We start from the raw sequence: 20,803 nt of genomic DNA, 5'->3' as shown, positions 1-20,803 counted from the left end.
CCTACCAAAACATGTTACAAGAAGAAAAAACGTGGTAATTTTAAATAAACTTGAAGGTAACGTGATTTTACAGAATGTAAGAACTGGTCTTACAGGAAAATCAAAAGGCATCTTATTTAGGCCATTAAGCAGCTGAATGCATCCAATATCATTCTCCAAGTTCTAGTGTTCAAGGTTATTTTTATAGTCTTTATTGGGTTCAATGGACGGATAATCTCTCTTTTGCCGACAAATACATTATATTTACTTGCATAATCAAAATATTATGATACTCATGTTCTGGTAAACATGGGTTCTAACAAAAGTACAAAGGACAAATCCTGGACAAGATCAAAAAGGAGAGGACATTTAAACCATTTCCTGAGACAGCTTCAAAAACGGTTTCCAACACGTTGCCTCGCTTTTCGCCGAACTGAATTGTGGGTAGCACAGCGGTCCGTCTCTGGCGTAGCCAGCGCCAGACAATCAAATCCCGTTTCTGACAGCTCAAGCCCTAGCCAATCAAACCGCGTCTAAACTGGGAGAGATATCCCGCCGTTCATTTCTATATTTCAAAAAAAGTTGGAGAAACTAATTATCGCTGTAGCAAATCAGCCGGTTTTGTATGACCAGACCCTCTTCACCTACCGGGATACAAACCGGAGGAACCAGGCATGGAGGGAGGTGGCAGAGACAGTGGGTGAAACTGGTAGGTTTTCGCCTGTTTGGGGAGTTTATATATATATTGCTCGCATAAAATCCCCGTTTTTCTTTGCTTTGTATGTCGGGGGCGGGAGATTCATGTGATTGGTTGTTGGTCGCGTTGCTCGAATAAAATCCCCAAGCTTCAGACACGCCCAGACCGAGGATTGTAGAGGTTAAACAATCGTGTTTATTGTGGACAGCGGCACATATATACAGAGAAGAAGAAGCATCAGCTGTGATCATGCAGCTTCAGGCTGAGACTGGATTCTTTTCTTCCTCAGCTGGAGCCTCCTCTCTCTCTCGTACTCCTTCATACGCATCACGTAGCTGGAGACAGAAAACCACAGAGAGCATGGTTAATGACAAGGTGGGTCAATATCATCTCAAGATTTACGTTTTACTCAAAACTGAAACTAAAGATGTAGATTAGAAGAGGTTTATAATTAAATATTATTGTTAGTAGCAAACTGTCAAAAGTTTGGAAAAAAAAACATGGAGTTTTTTGTGATTTCAAAAAAGGGAAATTAGCTAATAAGATTAAATTGCATTTTTTTTTTTCACAAATATCGATGAGAAGTCCTTATAATGCTCACAAAAATGTGAATGTTAACAGCTACAATTGACAAACTGTTAAAGAAGCAAAGATGTGTGATACCATTTAAAGCACCATAACAGCTACTAACTCGACCTTGTTGAAACAAAGTAAAACTGTATATATAAAGGCCATAAAACAGACAGTTTCATTAGTTTGGGTTTTCCTGTGCTATCACTGAAAACAAATGTATTGTATTTTTCAAATTTGGAATTAAAGGACTAGATCTAGAGGCCCAGTTTCATTGGTTATATTTGTGAGTCTGCTAAGAGCGCCTAACCCCGACCTTTTAAATGTCAAAAACTCTACTCGGCTGTCTGCACTTACTCCTGGTTTTCGCAGTAGTCCCAGTCGTGTCTCTCATGCTTGCAGGCCAGGAAGTTGGGCCAGTTGTCCCTCTTGCACTTCATGAACTTCAGGAGGTGCTGGGCACAGTAGTCCCTCTGCTCCAGAGGCAGCTGGGCCAAGTTCATCTGATCCCGGGTGGCTACCATCTCTGGCAAAGGTATACACATTGTCATGGTCATTTTACAATTCAAGCACCTGATGTTACTATATAATTTACTTTGGGAGTCTTAAAGGTCCCCTATTATACTGTTTTTCATCAATATATTATAGGTCTCAGATATATGCAAAACATGTCTCTGAAGTGTTTGGCTCCAAATACCAAACAGATCGTGCATTGCAGCATTACCCATAATCCCCTCTGTTTCAGCCCTGTATCAAAAGTGCTGATTCTCTGTCTGTTAATTTAGATGAAAATAAGGAGCCCCTCCCCACTGAGAGATATTTGGTGCTGTACATTTTAATTATTATACTGAAGTTTTTTTAGAACCCTCATTTACAAATACAAGACAGACACTATTAAACACATTCGTGCCACAGTGCCATTTCAATAAAACATACTCAATCTAGATTGTAAATGGTCTATGTAAAAGGGGACTTTTTTTTAAGTCAGGTTCACTTACACCAACTTTCTGAACAAAAGCCATCAATGTAGTTCTTATATACACCTTACTTTGCATAAAAGATAGAGTTCACTGCCAATTTAGTATAAACATAGAATATGAATATTGACATATTCTTGATTATGTGTGACTTTTAAAAACAACAGAAGCGGCATCATATGTGCTACGTTCTATATATGTATTTGTGTTCTCAGATAACAATGATTTTGCCCCTGGTTTACTGCAACAGCCAATCTGTAAATATCAATATAGAATTCAGGTTAGGGCTTTTAATGAACAGTGTAACGTGTTTATAGTGAATTGGTCAATGGTTTAACTGTTGTCTTTTGTTGTGGGAGTGACTTTGTAGTTTTGCCTAAATTCTGTTGACGTGTGTTTGGATTTGTGTATTGTTTTGGTCAGTCGTTCTTCATGTTAAATACTTTTTGCTCCTTTGTGGTTTCTTAAAAATATTTATGGTCACTGACAATGTATAAATAAACATTCATCAAGACAGGTATGTCACTAGATATTTGAAATAATTAGGGATAGCATATACAAATATCCCAATATTTGAGAGTATAACAGTTACAGAATGTAAGAATAAAACTATAATATCGATATAATGCATGTAAAACAGGAGCCTATGGTGGAAAGCAGCACAAAGTGAGCACAGATCTGCAGCAGTTTGACACTGAGCACCTCAGTTAGCCTAAAGCTAACGCTGTCATTAGCTCGACCCTCGCTCGGCTAACATAAGACGAGCTGAGATACGAGGACAATGGACTCTGTTTCTCTCCAGGTGTTTCTAAACACACTGTATGGTGCATTAAGGTGACAAACCTCTCGCTTCCCTCTCTTCAAAGCCGAACTGGGGGTCGAACTCGTACTTCTTGTTCGGGTCCGGCTCGGTGTCCGTCTCGGTGACATACCGTCTTACCAGGTGAGCTCCCATGGCAACAACGATGATTATACACTGTCAACAAAAAACGATATATTTAGTTTACTTCTGCTCAGTGTTAATATTGTATTTCCAAAATGATTCAGCTGTCTGCCATTCGGTCACCTCCACAAGCCACCTCCGCCTTTCACCGGAAATAAACAGCGGAGCGGTCTCTCCCGGAAACACTTCCCCTCTAGCCAAGTGACAAAGGTTCCGCTGGCAGGGGGCTGGTGATGTTAGAAACTTGTTTTCTAAAAGTGGTGTTCACTACTAATGCAAAATATTAATAGAATAAATATTAACTATGTCATATTATACAACTGCCTTGTTTTTTATATTGTACATCCGATTTATTTATTCACCAAAACACTTTAACTGTCTTGCCTTTTTCTTCTTGTTGTTGTCTTATATTGCTTGTTTTTCTTCTTTGCGAACAGTTGTGTATGTGCGCGTGTTTTAAGCACCCCTGATACGGGAACTTGTAATTTCATTTCAACATATATCTACCTACCTACCTATACCCAGTACTCAAGTTGTAAAATAAAATCAGGGGGGATGGTGGATTTTATCATATGGGGACATAATTTGTGCTGATAACCCGCAGAGGATGGGAGACCAACCATCATGAAGATAATTATTATACTCCTAAAACAACATGCATGTTATGGATGTTCAGATACTCGTTTCATTGTTCTTGACCAAGGCACCTCATCAACAGTTTTGAGTCTTACCAGCTAGCTAACACGAGAGAAAAACGTAGCTAAACTCCAAACTAAGTTGTTATTGCTGCTTATGTCCATATATTCCACCTTTGGTGAGTAAAGTAATGAGTAATGACTAAGATTACTGACTCTTGACTTACCTGAAATGTTATTTTTAGTATTTTTAAATATGAAGTCCCTCAGATCGCGATGTCCTCCTGGTCGCTTGGCCACTGGGATGACCGTTACCTGCGCTTCTGGCATCGATCAAACAGGCGCATCACGGCGCTCTGGCGCCCTCTAGGGCACTCGCATAGTATAGCGTCAGTGACTTGGTAAAAATGTCATTGCGTGTGTGCGTGCTCCCTCGCCCACAGTATTTTACTCAAAATGCGCAATGTTGAAATAGCAGTAATACCAGTGCCCCGTTCATTGATAAAATAACATAAGGGATGGAAAGGGGGAATGGCAGTTTTAGAAGGGGGATGATTTTGACCGTTTTTATTTCAGGGGTGGATGCCATCCCCCCTCAACTCGAATACTGCCTATACCTATACCCAGTGGCGGACTGGGACAAAAAAACAGCCCTGGAATCTCACCCAGACCAGCCCACGTGAATTGTCAACGGGGGGTGCTGGTGACTAGGACTGTCAACGCTGTCGGCGCAACTTCAATGATGCCGTTTAAAAACATAGACAATTAAGGGCGGTCTCAGCCGTCAGCGAACCGAGCCGGCCGTCAACGGCCCTTGATGACAGGTCGTTCTGTGATTCTCCAGATTCTCCAGATGGCCAGTCCGCCCCTGCCTATACCTATCATATCGATTGATAATGATAAGACATCTGACTGTAGACTGTGTAGGCTACTTAAGGGAAAATGTTATGATAGTAAATGCCACATGAAATTGTTGTTTATAAAAATTATATAAGGTCATACCAGTGTTTCTCCTAGGTTTACTGCTTGGGGGGGGCATTGGGATATATATATTTTTAAATCCTCTGGAGCAGAGCTGGATTATTGTTATTGATGAATGCATCAGTGTTTCTTAGGGTCAAAAGCACTAAACTCACAACTTAAAATGAAAACGTTTAGTTTATTTAATAAAAGAGCACGTGTTCAATAGTTGCAATTTGGTGCTATATATATATATTTTTTTAAATAATTTAAAAAACACCTTGAATTTCAGGGGGGGACGCGGGGCTCCGTTGGCGATCAAAAAACTGTAATTTTGATAAGGAGGGAAACAGCAGGATAATTTAGGCTTCTCTTATAAATAACATCCGATTAAACATATAATGGAAAAGCCACAAGCCCTTAGAATCAACTGCAATATGACATTATGCATAAATATTCCTTTATTGGCTAAACCCTAACTCCATAGGCGTTTCACAAAGATTCAGTCAAGATTTTATTTCCTTTACATACAAAACTAAAATAGTTATGGAAAATATATGATGTGAAGTTAAAGCTTATTATTTGCTGCATCATAGTGTCATCGTGTGTTAATACCAGGTAGCTGTGTTCATTTACAGATAATAAATATATGTCCCTCACCTGTTGCCTATTAGCAGAGATGGTAACTGGTAACTGGACCTCACTTTATATTAATAGAACATTAAAGATCTTCTATTTCAAATTGTAATAATGTCATTGTTAGCTAATGAATGTTTCAACACTGAACAACACACATTTAGAAAACAAGCAAAGAAAAACAAAGCAGGGAAATAAACGCCTATACATTGTAGATTCTGAGGTGACTCTACCTAAAAAAACTGAATTGAAACAAGTTATATGGTGAACTTTATTTAAAATTGTTGGATCAATTAATAAACAACCCAACTCAGTGTGTGTGTGTGTGTGTGTGTGTGTGTGTGTGTGTGTGTGTGTGTGTGTGTGTGTGTGTGTGTGTGTGTTTGTTTGTGTCCGTGTCTTCGAAAACCAAACAAATTAACATGAAGTAACATTGTAGCTGAACACATCAGCGTAACAATAGTTTCCTGAACCACACATCGCCAGGAATCGCTTCTGATGCCGATCATTTCGAGCATCACCCTCAAATGCTGTATGGCCATGGGTGAGGGAGATTAATATCTCCGCTTGTCGCTAACTTGCGACAACTCTGCCTCTTACGCTTCCTCCCTAACGTCTGCCATTCTCATTGGTCCCTCTTGTTTAGAGAAGACCAGGAAATGATGGATACATGGATCGTGTTAAAATCAATAGTCACGCAATGACTCTAAATAATAATGATCACACCACCAAACGCAGATTAAAACTAAAGTAACGAGCCTGTTTTGAAAATATAAGAAGTAGAAAGTACAGCTTTGTGTTGAAAATGTAAGAAGTAAAAGTAAAAAGTCGTCAGAAAAATAAGTAGTGGAGTAAAGTACTGATGCCAGAAAAATGTACTTAAGTACAGTAACAAAGTATTTGTACTCCACTACTTCCCAACTCTGTCACTGATAGAGATCATCATTGCTTTCCTCACTTTGCGGTCCCGGCCCCCCTGACCCAGAGTCTGACCCCTGACCTCCAGACCGGGTACCAGTAGCAGAGGGGAACCTAGAAGGGGGGGATACAAATAAATACTTCAAATATCTGTAGAAGAATCCACGACTACATTTGATTGTGTGACAAATGAATTGTATTCATAAAAATGTACCTGAAGTTTCCAAAACCCCGGCTCTGCTGCAGAGTTTGAGAAAACATTTCATATTTGCGGATGTCATTGTCACTGACGGAGCGACGAGCGAATCGCATCGCCTCCTCAAAGTGGTCCTTCCTGATCTCTGGGACTGGATCAAAGTCTTCATCCTGCAGGCAGAGAAAAAACGCAATGGGTGTGTGTGTGTGTGTGTGTGCTTACGCTTCCTATGACACCTAATTCTATAATAAACATACTTATAACACATTATGATCTTCCTATAGTACACAGTATAATTATAACTTTTATCACTCATAAACATTCATAATGATTTATAGCAATAATTGTATAACAGTATTTGTAATACTTTATATAGTATAGAGTATTATTATTAATGTTATAATGCCAGATACTCTGGTCATTGTTTAGTTAAAATGAAGTGAAAAAAAATCCTTAATTCTATACAATAACAATACTTGTAATTTTTACTTCACTTAAAGCAAACAATGAGCCGAGTAACGTATGATAACATTCAAACGTGATTATAGTGATTATGATTTGTATTAAAATATTATTAATTGATTGATTACAACCATGGGAATTAGCAAGAAACCCTGATCCTTGCAGTGACCAACAGTTATAACCCTTTATGACATTTCACCTCATAAGACATTATAATCATACATTATAGTATGTTATTATAATTTTTTTAATAAATAATTATGAATATGTACGAGTGCTTACAACTATAAAATACACAGTGCTTTGAGCAGTTGAAGGGATTATAGATGCATAGTGCATTACAGACATGTGGGTCATAGAAAGTGTTACCAAAGTCACAGAACCCAGTTTTAAGAGACTTTTAGGAACATTATTGAATGGTAATTAATTATGGTTTGATGAGCCAATTGAATATTCTTTTAAATTAACTCAAATGAACTGAAAAACTATGAACGATAATTATACCGTTTTTGTAATGTTTTGTTTATCTTGGGTTAGGGTTAGGGTTGGACTGCTCTAGTTTTATGTGTTGTTATTATTTATAGAAAGTAGAATGTAGTGCGCATTCTCAGGTATAAATGACGCTGCCAGCGTGACACAGCAGGAAGTCTAGAGAGAAGAAAGTCGGAAAAAGTTTTTGACCGCACACATCCGTGCCCTTGTTGGATTTGTTTGTTTATTTAATTTAAATGCAGTGCAAATGTTGCAAGTCGGCAGTGGGTTGCTAGCTGATCCAGTGAACTTTCTAATAAAGCACTTGAATGGAACGCGCAAGGTATTTGGATTTCTTAAATGTACGCGAGTCAATACTGGAATTCGCCTCGTGGATTAAGTGGCCTTTGAACATTCTATTTTGCATAAGCGGCCACTACACCAGTTATTGTTCTCCTGCTTAACATATTATAGTATGGTGTAGGATCAAGCATGCAGCTGTAGCTGCCAGCCTGACAGTCTGACCATGGGGACGCCGGGTCGGTTCTGCCTCTCGCGCTCAGCCTTGATCTCGGCCTCGATGGCCTCACGGATGGCCATCTTACAGGCCCGCTGGCAGATCTCTGTCAGGTCTGCTCCAGAGAAACCCTCAGTGATGCCAGAAAGGAAGTCCAGGTTCACATCCTACAGGAAGGAGAGGAAGAAGAGAGGAAGATGTAGAATAGGAACGTGCCTCTGGAGTAGACAGTTTATTTTTGTCATTATTGGACAAAAAATCATAATAACTGTCTTTCAAGAAGTTTGAGAGAAAACTAGACTTCTTCACCTCCTATTGGCTCTGTTCTTAGGCTTAAGAACAAATCTAGCCCATGACCTTCACCAGACACAGGTAAAGTGTTCCTATTGGCTGATATACAAACGCAGATTGTGCTTCCATGTTGTGTAGATAAGAAAGTAATTAATCTCTGTATGTGTGTATCACTAACCTTTGCAATAGGAGACTTGCGAAGGTTGGCGTTCAGGATTGCTGTGCGAGACGCTTTGTCCGGCAGCGGGATGTAGATGAGCTGGTCCAAACGACCCGGCCGCAGGATGGCACTGTCAATGATGTCTGGCCTGGTGGGAAGACAGGAGTACAGGAAGTGAGATCAGGACTTTCTATGTGCTAACAATCCCTGAACACAAAACTCCCACATGTGCACCTGTTCGTGGCTCCAATAATGAAAACATTCTTCTTGTCCGACATGCCGTCCATCTCTGTGAGTATCTGGTTGATGACTCTGTCAGCTGCACCGCTTCCATCCCCTGCTCCCCCTCCTCTGGATTTGGCAATAGAGTCCAACTCATCAAAAAACAGGATGCAGGGGGCTGCCTGTCTGGCCTGTAGGCAGAGGGGGTTACAAGTTAGAGTGTGAAATGAATGATCCCAGAATGCCTCATTTCCCTTCTTCTGCTCTCACCTTATCAAACACGTCTCTGACATTGGCCTCAGATTCTCCAAACCACATGGTGAGCATCTCGGGTCCTTTGATGGAGATGAAGTTAGCTTGGCACTCGTGGGCGATGGCCTTAGCCAGCAGAGTTTTCCCGCAGCCTGGAGGGCCGTAGAACAACACTCCCCGAGACGGAGTCATACCAAACTTCAGGAACTTGTCTGGATACTCCACAGGGTACTGAGGAGAGCGAGGTGGAGATAGAAGGACCCCCGATGGGGCTTTTGTTTGTAGGTATGCACATAACATGCTTGTGTGAGTGTGTGAGTGTCTCTCACCTGAACAAGCTCTTGCAGTTCTCTCTTGACCTCGTCCAGTCCTCCAACGTCCTCCCAGTTCACCTGAGGCACCTCTGCAACAGTCTCTCTCAGAGCCGAGGGGTTGCTCTGACTCAGCGCCCACTGAGAGAGGACATGATAAACGTCAGGGAGCGGAAATGCATCACTCTTTATTTATGTATCATTACAAAACATGTACGTTAAGTGTGGTTGTACACAAGGTGCACACTTGCGTTCTTGGAGGCATTAATGCTAATTTCAGGTTATTTTGTATTGCATTTGCGTTTTCTACTACTAGAGCATGCACTGAAAAACTGAAACAGTGGCTTTAATTAAATGTCAACAGATATCACATATTAGGCTGGTTGGAAGCAGTAATATTACGTTTAAATAGAAAATGTTAGGTGCTTTTAACTAACCTTTTACAGTTATGTGAAATTGGTTGACATAATACACTTCATTAAAGTCCTCGTTTAAGTTTTGCCTTAATGTTTTCTGTTATTTGAGCGCCTGTCTCTTTAAGGCCCTCTTTTGGAAAAGACCCGTTGTTCTGATTGGTCAGAGTTGTTGGGTCTATAACATCTGTGCTCTTGGCAGGAATGACTGTAACAGAACTTAAACTTAAATAACCCATACTATTTTTGGATGAGCAAAAATGTGTATGCGTGTTGGTGTAAATTGCATGTGTACCTGGAAGTCGTCCATGGTGACAGCCAGTGAGTTGAGCAGGTCTGCATCGATGGTATCATCCTCCAGGTCGATGAGGGTCAGCTTCTTGCGGATAGCTTGCAGAGCAGCTTCAGAGCACAGAGCCGCCATGTCAGCGCCTACATGACCGTGGGTCTCTTTGGCAATCTGAAAAAGGTTTAGGGATTTTATTATTAACTCATTAAGTAGCACATAAGCGTTTCAAAATGTAGGTGCATGCAACCAGATGGGGGTGTTTATTTTTGAACTCTAAAATTAGACATCATTTGATGGAACTGGGCTGTCTGACTGAACTCAATTGAATCTGTTATTGCAAGATGTTTAACATGTAAACATTCATTAATGAGAACAACATATTTGTAGAGAAAGTCACAATTCCATTTTCCCTAACTTCTTATATAATGTAAAGTTTGCAGGAGTGCACTGGAATTCATGTAAATTTAGGTTGCTAAGCTGGAGTTTTCTTAAAATTAAAGAAATGTACTTTAATTGAATCACTTTTTTAATTGACTCCCATATGTTTTATCTGAAAGAATATTGTTACATTTGTATTTGCATGAGAAATATATTATAATACAGTTTATAAAAAAATAACAATCTTTAAAATGAAGGGGCTGTGGACAAAATGTAATTTTTGTCCCTAACAATTATTTTCACTATCCATTAATATGCCCAGTAATATCTTTAGTGTTCTCGTCAATTTAATAACATCCCAAAAAGCACTCAATTTGCTGTCACATAAGACAAAAAAGAAGCAAATCATCAGAAATATTAGTCCAGATCTACGTAAACATTTTTATTTTTTTTAGCTTTGACCATCAAAATAGTTGAAGAATGATCAACTGTCAGTTTGTCTTGGCCCGGGCTGCTACTCTCTCTCACCCTCTCCATGTCAATGTCGTCCCCGAGCTTCATGTTTTTGGTGTGAATCTGCAGGATCTCCAGTCTGCCGGTGGAATCAGGGATTCCAATGTCAATCTCCCGGTCAAACCTGCCTGGAGAGAGATGTCACCATTTGTAAATGCATCTGTGTGTATATGATTGTTTATGTTGCTGTCCTGACCAAAGCGTCTCAGAGCAGGGTCAATGCTGTTTGGTCGGTTTGTGGCTGCCATGACGACTACATGAGCTCTTTGCTTCAGGCCATCCATCAGGGTCAGGAGCTGCGAGACTATACGCCTCTCCACTTCACCATGGGTCTACACACACACACACACACACACACACACACACACACACACACACACACACACACACACACACACACACACACACACACACACACACACACACACACACACACACACACACACACACACACACACACACACACACACACACACACACACACACACACACACACACACACACACACACACACACACACACACACACACACACACACACACACACACACACACACACACACACACACACACACACACACACACACACACACACACACACACACACACACACACACACACACACACACACACACACACACACACACACACACACACACACACACACACACACACACACACACACACACACACACACACACACACACACACACAGATTTGGGTGGTGAACTTGATAGAGAGTTTCTGCACCACAGCTCTGTACACTGACTGCAGACACAGCCACTTCCTATCTATTGTTCACCTTCTCTCTCTTAGGAGCGATGGAGTCCAGCTCATCAATAAAGATGATGGCCGGAGCGTTCTTCTCCGCCTCCTCAAACGCCTTCCTTAGGTTGCTCTCTGACTCTCCTGCCAGCTTACTCATGATCTCCGGACCTTTTCACAGAATAATGCACGGCATGTTGAACACATTTCCTCCTATACAGAGAGAGCTATACATAAGAACAGGGTCATTTCCTATTTTTCCTTACCGTTGATGAGGAAGAAAAAGGCCCCAGTTTCATTGGCCACAGCCCGGGCCACCAGGGTCTTCCCTGTGCCTGCAGGGCCGTACAGCAGGATCCCTCTGGGGGGCTGAGAGAGAGGACAGAAGAATACTTTGAGTAAATAAAAGAGAATCATGTTCAAATAAAAAAGGAAGCAGAGATCAGAGTGTATGGGGTCAAGCTACAACACCTTCACTCCTATAGCCTTGAAGAGGCCCGGGTGTCTGAGAGGAAGCTCCACCATCTCTTTGATCTGCGCCAGCTGCTTCCGACAGCCTCCGATGTCGTCGTAGCCGATGTCGTTAAGGCTCTCTTCCTCATCCTATTAGAGGGTGATACGCAAGCCCTGTTTGAGTTTATTTGTTGTAATGATCGTGGTGTATGCTCAGTGGCCGGCACCTGATGCATACAAGGTTACATGAAACTATCCAGGCTGCAGGACTTTGGCGACTTTGCTAAAGATTATGTTGGTTTTAATCCATTTATCTGCCAATTTCTTTTTTTTTAATGAACCAAATATGCCTTTTTTACCACCACATAAGACAAAGGAAAGCAGCAACTCCCTTAAGAAAGCTGGATCTACTTAATGCTTGTTCCATTTAATACACTTTAAAAAAAAACATAATAATTCGTAGTTATATTTTTGTATTAAAACATTTTACCTGCAAAGTAACAAATAGTTAGCAAATACATGAAGTGAAGTAAAAAGTACAATATTTGCTGGCTGGAAATGAAAACACTCAAAGTATTAGTACCTAACAAATGTACTTAAGTAAAGTACTGCAGTAAATGTACTCAGTGACATCCTGATCACAGTACAGAGCTGGTGAAGAGGCTGGATGTGTCACAGACCTCTCTTTTGATTGGGTCTCCCTCGCAGTAGATGACAGTGTCCGGGGCTACGATGCAGTGAGGGCCAGGATCAGTCTCCACCACCTTGAACTCCACCCCCCTCATGCTCCCCCTCACCAAGAAGATGTCCCCTGGAAACACAGGTAAAACGTCATCACATACAGAGGGGAGGATCAGGGTAACATCAGCAGCAGAGGAGTTTCAGTACCTTGATGGACGGGCCGGTAAGACTCCAGGAAGTACGGTTTGAGGAAAACGTCAAAGAGGTTTCCAGACAGGCCCTCAATGGTGTCATCTATTGGGAGGACATGGATCCGTTTCCCATACTTGATATCAGGGCAGGCATGAATACTGTTATAAAAAAATACATCGACATCCTGGTCACTTCATATACTGTCGTTAAACCTCACATGTTACTCCATACCAGGGGCGGATTACAATGTTGGCCTGGGTACAGACATGCAAAAGCCTCCCCCAGCTTTCAATAGAAGCGAAACACAAATACACAAGTTTAAGAGTGCGCTTAAGACCTTCCTTTTTGATAAAGCTTATAGTTAGGGCTGATTAGATTCAGCCCCTAGTTTTGCTGATATAGTTTGTCGGGGGACATCTTACTTCTTCCTTCTCTCTGTCTATACCTGTGTACTCTCATGTTCCAATTAACCCAGCCTCCCCAAATTTCTTTCTTTTTGGTGTCTATATACGCTGGGATCCGGAGTCATGGATGATCCTGCGGTCCTGTGTCCTGGATCGCGAGCCCTGGATCGCGAGTCGTGGCTGTGGTCCTGGATCATCGGTCCTGGATGGATATCCTCGTGGATTCATCCTCCTATTATGCACACATGCATTTCCGAACATTTGGACTACCTATGTTGCAGATGTATTATCTTTTCAATTTACACACGGCATCTATTGCACGTCTGTCCGTCCTGGGAGAGGGATCCCTCCTCTGTTGCTCTCCCTGAGGTTTCTCCCATGTTCCCTTTAAACTGGGTTTTCTTCGGAAGTTTTTCCTTGTACGATGTGAGGGTCTAAGGACAGAGGGTGTCGTATTGTCATACTGATATTCTGTACACACTGTGAAGTCCACTGAGACAAATGTAACATTTGTGATATTGGGCTATATAAATAAACATTGATTGATTGATTGATTGGTAGTACTTATGTGTCCCTTTTTAATTATCATTGTATTATTGGTCTTTTTGTTGCCATTTCTGTGTTTTTAGAGGTGTATATTGTGGTTATTTCTGCATATAGTTGGTTTGTGTCTTGTAGTTCTCATTCATAACACTCCGTTCGATGTCTCACTATGGGATGCGCCTCAACGCGTATGCAAACAGAAGCATCAATCTCATTAAGCCAATCCTGATTGGCTGGTGATCTTGACGTCTACGTCAGGGAATCCACCCACCCTTTAAGTAGCTTGCGCTACGTCGCAGCGTCATTCAAACACCTCTTCTCGCTTCAGAGCACATCTCGAATATCAGTAGCCGGGCAAGCTTAACGGTCCACAGACTGAACCCAAGCTAACATTCGGTCGACGGGCGCTTGCCGGTTACTCTTTTTGCTTTGCAGAAGAATTGAACAAATATTAACACACCAGTTAATATTGTAATCTGCCCCGCCGTTTTTTCTTTCGAAATAACGATATGGTTTGATTTTTTTCTTCAAACAGTAACATACCTGTTGCTAGTTTATCCCTCCGCGCCGACACCACGGCGAGCGGGGACGGACTCTTCTCTCCCTCACACCAGAGGAGACGGAGATAAGAAAGATATTAACACACCAGTTAATATTTTTTAAAGAAAAATCTACCCCGTCGTTTTTTCCTTTCGGAATAACAATAAGGTTGGATTTTCTTCGGTAACATAACCTGTTACTAGCTTGTCCCTCCGCGCCGACACCCGGCAAATGAGGATGGACCCTTCTCTCCCTCACACCAGAGGAGTCGGAGGCTCGGCTCAGAGGCTGCGGGTTTAGGATCTCGGGCCGGACTCACACCAGGTCTGCTCGTCCTGCCTTGGGCTGGAACACGCCTAGGAAGCTATCGATACCCCCGGTTCGTGCGGGCATTGTGCCCGCTTCACCATCAAGAGCCTCCGCCGACGGCTAGCGCACCAAGCTAGCCTGTCGGGACGGGACCCCTTCATGTCCGTTGATTCGCCGGACGGCAATCGGGACATGGTGGCGACCGCCGCGGAGATTGAGCCCCACGCTGTGTCAGGCTGGGGCTCAACAACGGCGGTAGCTGCAGAATCGGAGCCGCGAGAGCGGAGCCCCGCGCTGTGTCAAGCTGGGGCTCCCAACTGGACCTCACCGTGGTTCCACCCGCGGAGGATGTCCTAAAGCTGGATTATATGGAGGAGGATGAAGAGGAGGATGAAGAGGATGCCTCTGAGTTCCTCTTATTCGACTCGGATGAGCACGAAGATGACATCTTCGTTTCATCTGCCCAGGCTGCCAAGCCGGAGGCGATGTCCGCTCCCCCGGGCGAAAGTACACCAGCTTCGCCCTGCCTCAGTGTGGACTTGCAGACCGTATGCCAAAGCGCTGCCTCCAGGCTGGACATCCCCTGGCCTGAAGTGGCCAAGGAGACCTCCAGATCTCGCTATGAGGGGAAGAACTTGCCCCAAGCAGCGAGGATGAGGAAGCAGCTTCTCCCAGTCTTTCCAGAGATGCTGGACGAGGTGTCGGTCTCGTGGAGAGACCGCCCTTTCAGCAACAAGGCCCCAATCCAGGGTGCCTCGTCTTTGGACTGTGTCGGCATGGAGAAGCTCGGCCTGCTCCGTATGCCGCCCATGGAACCGCTGGTGGCAGCCCACCTCCAACCGTGGCTGGCTTCGGCACCGAGCAGGAACCCCACGCTACCGGCAAAGGCAGACCGCTTCCAGTCAGTAATGACTGAATGAGCCTATAAAGCCGCAGCTTTGTCCGCCAGGGTGCTCAACGTCTCCTTGCTGCTGACCGCCTACCAGGCGGAGCTCTGCGAGGACATGACGATCAAACCTGAGCCTGCCGTGTGGGACGAAATCGCAGCGATCACGGACATTTGCCTCCGTGTGCAGCGCTGTGCAGTCCAAGCCACGGGCAAAGCACTGGGGATTATGGTGGTACAGGAGAGAGCCAGGTGGCTTACCCTGACGAACCTTCCAGACCGGGAAAAAGAGGACGTCTTGGACATGCCTATTGTTCCCGAGGGCATATTTGGCTCCGCTCTAGCTTCGAAGAAGACACGAGTCGAGGACGAGCTGGCCAAGAAAGTCTCCGGTTCCGGCAGCAGCCGCTCAGGCACAGCCGGCCCAGACTGTCAGCCACCAGACGACCTGGGGTACGATCGTGTTCAGTCACTAGAGGGCCCCATAACACAACAAATAAAGACAGAGGGCAGACGACAGAGATGTGACATCTCCACTCGCTTTGAAAAGCGAAAAGTGGAGGATGCTCACAGATTCTGCTTGGGTTTTCAAGACAATAACACGGGGTTACAGACTCCAATTCGCTGTCACCCCCCCTCACTTTTCGGGCATTCTGCATTCGCAAGCCCGGGGAGAGTCGGCCCAAATTCTAGAGCAAGAGATCCTCTCGCTACTAGACAAGAAGGCTATATCTATAATACCCTCCGAACAGAGTCAGAGCGGCTTTTATTCCAAGTATTTCCTCGTTCCCAAACGGGGAGGGAACGGGATTCGGCCTATACTATATTTGAGGGCTCTGAACAAATATCTCAAAAGATACAAATTCAGAATGCTCACTCACACATCTCTGTTGCGTCTCGTGCGCCAAAAGGATTGGTTCACATCAGTCGACCTGAAAGACGCATATTTCCACATCCCAGTACATTATCCACACAGGAAATATCTGAGGTTCGCCTTTCAGGGTGTCTGTTACGAGTACAGAGTACTTCCCTTCGGTCTGTCTCTCAGGCCACGAGTGTTTGTACGGTGTACGGAAGCCGCGATAGCCCCGTTAAGACAACAGGGTATTCGCCTGGCAACTTATCTGGACGATTGGCTCCTTCTCGCACAGTCGGAGCAAGAGGCTATTACGCAGACGAATGTCCTCGTAAAACACCTGCTCGACCTGGGTTTCGTAATAAACACAGAAAAGAGCATGTTGTCTCCAGCCCAGACTGTACTCTTCCTGGGCCTACGCCTGAATTCGGTGCCCTTTACAGCCCGCCTGTCAGCAGAGAGAGTGAAAGCCTTCAGGGCTTGCCTCGCTCATTTCCAGCCACGCAAATATGTTCTCTTCAGGTCATGTCTGCGGTTGCTGGGGCTCATGGCGTCAGCCGTCCTGGTGGTACGACTGGGACGCTTACACATGAGGGAGTTTCAGCGCTGGGTAGCGTATATAAACCGCGAAGGGGGTTTGCGTTCTCTCCAGTTACACATGCTGTCACGCAAACTGATCTTATGGAGCTGCGGACGTCTCCTCTCTCTGAGAGCGACGCACGTACCAGGAGTGATGAACCTCGGGGCGGATCTGCTGTCCAGAGGTGCACCACTATACGCAGACTGGACTCTACATCCAATGATTGTGAGTCAGCTGTGGGTGTGTTACGGCCGAGCCGCGGTGGATCTGTTCGCATCAAAAGAAAACGCTCAATGTCAGCTGTTCTTTTCAATGCGCGATTTAAACGCACCGTTAGGCGTGGACGCGCTCGCGCACGTTTGGCCTCCGGTCCTTCTGTACGCGTTCCCACCCCTGGCTCTGATACCCCCAACTCTAGCCAGAGTGAGAGAACAACGCCACACACTGATCCTAATAGCTCCACACTGGCCTGCAATGTACTAGCTGGCAGAGATATATCAGTTGCTGTGCGGGCAGCCGTGGCAGCTCCCGCTACGCAGGGACATACTGTCTCAGGCGGGGGGGGGGGCGATCTTTCACCCACACCCAGAGCGCTGGGCACTATGGGCCTGGCCCGTGAGTGGTACAATCTGAATACAGTGGGACTCCCTCAGAAGGTAAACACTATTCAGAGTGCAAGAGCTTCCTCCACCAGGTCTCTCTATGACTGTAAGTGGAGGGTGTTTGAGGAGTGGTGCCTTCAAAAAGGACACATCTCTTTTCAATGTCCTGTCGGGGTGATTTTATCATTTCTACAGGACTTGATCGATAAACACAGAGCTTTCTCTACGATCAAAGTGTACCTGGCTGCTATTGCTGCATGCCATGTGGGCTTTGAGGGAAAGACGGCTAGCCAACATCCTTTGGTCTGCCGTTTTATGAAAGGGGCTTGCAGGCTCCTCCCTGTTTCCAGGTCGCTGGTGCCCTTATGGGACTTGGCAGTGGTTTTAGATGGGCTCACTCGACCTCCATTTGAACCCCTGGAAGAAGCTGACATGAAACACCTGTCGCTGAAGACAGTGCTGTTACTGGCTCTGGCATCTGCCAAGCGAGTCAGTGACATTCATGCGCTCTCTGTACATCCTTCGTGCACTCAGTTTGCCCCGGGGCAAACGAGAGTGTTGTTGAAGCCCAACCCTGCCTTTGTACCTAAGGTGGTTGGCTCAAGTACCCCCATTAACATTGAGGCATTTCCTCCGCCACTGTGTTCCTCTGAGGAACAGCGGCCGAATTTGCTGTTCCCAGTCCGTGCTTTACGCATCTATATGGACAGGTCAAGAGAGTTTCGATGCAATGACCAACTCTTTGTATCCTGGGCTAACCCTCATAAGGGCAAGCCCGTTACCAGGCAACGGCTCTCCCACTGGATTGTGGAAGCGATTGCTCTGGCTTATACGAGTCAGGGTTTGCAGACACCAACGGGCCTGCGTGCTCATTCTACTCGTGGACTGGCTACATCCTGGGCTTTGTTCAAGGGTGTTTCCATCCAAGACATTTGTGCAGCAGCGAGCTGGTCCTCGCCGCTCACTTTTGTCCGCTTTTACAGGCTAGATGTCTCTGCTCCAAGTGTGGCCCGCGCAGTGTTGGGTCCCGTGTTGAGACAGAGTTCTGCCTGTTAAGTTCTGGTTGGTTTGGTGATTTTCGAGATAAGCATGTCTAGCAATACGGGAGTTTCAATATCCCATAGTGAGACATCGAACGGAGTGTTATGAATGAGAACTATATGTTACTTACGTAACCCCTGTTCTCAGAGTAACATGAAGTGAGATGTCTCACCAGACGGCCCTTCTTGCTAAGGCGAAGCGAGAAGAGGTGCTTATTTTGAATGACGCTGCGACATAGCGCAAGCTACTTATAGGGGGTGGATTCCCTGACGTAGACGTCAAGATCCCCAGCCAATCAGGATTGGCGTAATGAGATTGATGCTTCTGTTTGCATACGCGTTGAGGCGCATCCCATAGTGAGACATCTCACTTCATGTTACTATGAGAACTGGGGTTACGTAAGTAACCTATAGTTTTTGGAGTATCCTTGTAGTAGGTTTGAGTGTCTTTGTAGATCTTTTTTGTTTGTTTTGTTAAGACAAAATTCCCTTTGCAGCTGTTTGAATCTTTTTGTAATTGTTGAGTCTGTTCGTTGTCTATTGGTTTCTCTTTGAATTAGTTGTATGTTTCTTTGGGGTCATTTTAAGTATCTTCCTGGTTGGTACTTGTCTTTAAAGGTGGGGTAGGTCATTTTGGAGAAACCAGCTCGAGTGCGCTAGAATTTGAAAATACACAACCGGAGAAAATCTGCCCCTTCCTTACAGAGCCCCTCCTCCAACACACACGAATGCGCACATGACCAATGAGGCACGAGATAAGTGTGTGCACAGATGGAAGGCATGACAGGCAGGTAGGCCATCCAGTTATTTTAGCCGGGCCAGATAAAATGATTGGTCGTGCTTTTTACAGTACTACGGCTTCCACAGATGACATTTTTTTAATGGATTTTTTCGTCAAAGCACTTAAGATATTCATTGCTATCGGGATGTTAAGAGCATTCCATGGAATATAACAACAAGTGTATCTCGAGCCGGTTTCTCAAACTTACCTACCCCACCTTTAAGTGAAATGTTGTGGGTGAAGGCTAGACGACCAGAGGGGCCCCTGACACTTTGCACCCCTGGACCTTGACCCCATACGCAAAGTCATAGTCTATAAGATCTACCTGATGACATCACCGAGCCGGACACGCAGGTTGTTGCGCGTCACACGGTTCATGCGGACTCGTTCTTGCCCACAGGTGTTATCAGTCAGGACGATGCACACCGTTTGGCGACGCTTCCTCCCTTTCAACACCACCGTGTCCCCCCGGAACAGCTGCAGCTCCTCCATCTTATCCTAGTGCACAAACCAAACATCTCAACAAAATACACATATGTACATGATATAGATCCACACCCACACACACTGACCTGTGACAGGCTGACGATGCTTCCGTCTTCATTGTGAGCTTTGTTGAGATCAGTGAGCACTTCGTCCACAATGAGTCTGTTGGGTCTGTGTTTCTGCTTCAGGATGGCAGTGGAGAAATCTTTTCCCTTTGGACTTCCAAACAAGAGACACATTATGACTCCCGCACATCATGCAGGCTCTACACTTGGAGCTCTAATTTCCTCATGTGACACTGAGCTGAATTTAGACTCTCTGGCTCTGCACATAGCAACTACAGTATATAGTCTGTAAACACATGAAAAGATCCTAATAGTTTATCAATAGCTTTACGTTTCAAGTAATATGACTCTATATTGTTTTAAAACTTGATCAACTGCACATGCAATCTGCACAATTTCTAAGTTACACATTTTAATTAAACAAAAATACTAAATATATAAGAGTTAGTTAAAATATGCATTCACAATCGCAGCAGTTATACTCACTCTGCTCCCCCTGAGCTGGGCATGACTGCTCTCCTTTGTCTGGTCAGATATCCTAAACCTCCACTCAGACCTGCTCCTTCTCTGTCGTCTGCACTTGTTTACTGTGGGAGTTGATCTTGTATGACCCAATTTCGGCTGCGACCAGTGCCAAAGGTTTCAGGTTCTGAACTTCCCTGGTGTGGTTTTGTTTATTTTCAAGTAGAGGGATCAGTCTTTTCTATGTTGCCTTGAATCAACATGTGTGTGGGATACGTCAGTGGAGGTATACATATGCTTCCCTGTTGTATTTGTGAACCAATGATGTGCAATCATACGCACACAAGCACTTACTTTGCAGTGAGTCCC

The 20,803-nt window shown here is 44.3% G+C and overlaps 2 protein-coding genes across 3 annotated transcripts; both read right to left on the bottom strand.

The window, feature by feature from the left end:
* Positions 1-848: 848 nt before the first annotated feature.
* Positions 849-4,104, bottom strand: ndufb7 (NADH:ubiquinone oxidoreductase subunit B7). 2 transcript variants are annotated; one of them, XM_034093069.2, is made up of 4 exons: positions 4,029-4,104; positions 3,067-3,199; positions 1,604-1,772; positions 849-1,011 (listed from the first exon to the last, which is right to left on the bottom strand). In XM_034093069.2, exons 2-4 carry the CDS (start codon positions 3,176-3,178, stop codon positions 924-926), a joined length of 369 nt encoding a protein of 122 aa, XP_033948960.1. In that variant the 5' UTR covers positions 3,179-3,199; positions 4,029-4,104; the 3' UTR covers positions 849-923. The 2 variants fall into 2 exon arrangements, with proteins under 2 accessions (XP_033948960.1, XP_033948954.1); XM_034093063.2 differs by lacking the exon at positions 4,029-4,104 and adding an exon at positions 3,290-3,393.
* A 1,185-nt stretch (positions 4,105-5,289) lies between these two features.
* On the bottom strand, positions 5,290-20,703 carry LOC117463772 (transitional endoplasmic reticulum ATPase). Its single transcript, XM_034106247.2, has 18 exons — positions 20,459-20,703; positions 19,994-20,126; positions 19,747-19,919; positions 12,896-13,038; positions 12,688-12,818; positions 12,026-12,157; positions 11,821-11,923; positions 11,592-11,725; positions 10,987-11,122; positions 10,806-10,918; positions 9,906-10,070; positions 9,216-9,338; positions 8,905-9,117; positions 8,647-8,825; positions 8,431-8,560; positions 7,970-8,128; positions 6,530-6,681; positions 5,290-6,429 (listed from the first exon to the last, which is right to left on the bottom strand). Exons 1-18 carry the CDS (start codon positions 20,479-20,481, stop codon positions 6,324-6,326), a joined length of 2,448 nt encoding a protein of 815 aa, XP_033962138.1. The 5' UTR covers positions 20,482-20,703; the 3' UTR covers positions 5,290-6,323.
* Between the last annotated feature and the right edge of the window lie 100 nt (positions 20,704-20,803).

This window comes from Pseudochaenichthys georgianus, chromosome 1 (assembly GCF_902827115.2).
Source record: "Pseudochaenichthys georgianus chromosome 1, fPseGeo1.2, whole genome shotgun sequence".
Lineage (NCBI taxonomy): Eukaryota > Metazoa > Chordata > Actinopteri > Perciformes > Channichthyidae > Pseudochaenichthys > Pseudochaenichthys georgianus.
The sequence above is the reverse complement of the archived record's forward strand: the minus strand, read 5'-3'. Positions and strand labels throughout refer to the sequence as shown.

What these genes read in the sequence shown, in the direction of transcription:
- ndufb7 (XM_034093069.2), bottom strand. Translation starts at nt 3,178, where the DNA reads ATGGGAGCTCACCTGGTAAGACGGTATGTCACCGAGACGGACACCGAG. An exon ending in TGAAGAGAGGGAAGCGAGAG is followed by an intron (nt 1,773 to 3,066) that starts GTTTGTCACCTT and finishes TACCTTTGCCAG; the next exon opens with AGATGGTAGCCACCCGGGAT. An exon ending in GACTACTGCGAAAACCAGGA is followed by an intron (nt 1,012 to 1,603) that starts GTAAGTGCAGAC and finishes TTCTGTCTCCAG; the next exon opens with CTACGTGATGCGTATGAAGG.
- LOC117463772 (XM_034106247.2), bottom strand. Translation starts at nt 20,481, where the DNA reads ATGCCCAGCTCAGGGGGAGCAGA. An exon ending in TCGCTCCTAAGAGAGAGAAG is followed by an intron (nt 11,123 to 11,591) that starts GTGAACAATAGA and finishes GTGTGTGTGTAG; the next exon opens with ACCCATGGTGAAGTGGAGAG. An exon ending in TCACCATGGACGACTTCCAG is followed by an intron (nt 9,339 to 9,905) that starts GTACACATGCAA and finishes GTCCTCTCTCAG; the next exon opens with TGGGCGCTGAGTCAGAGCAA.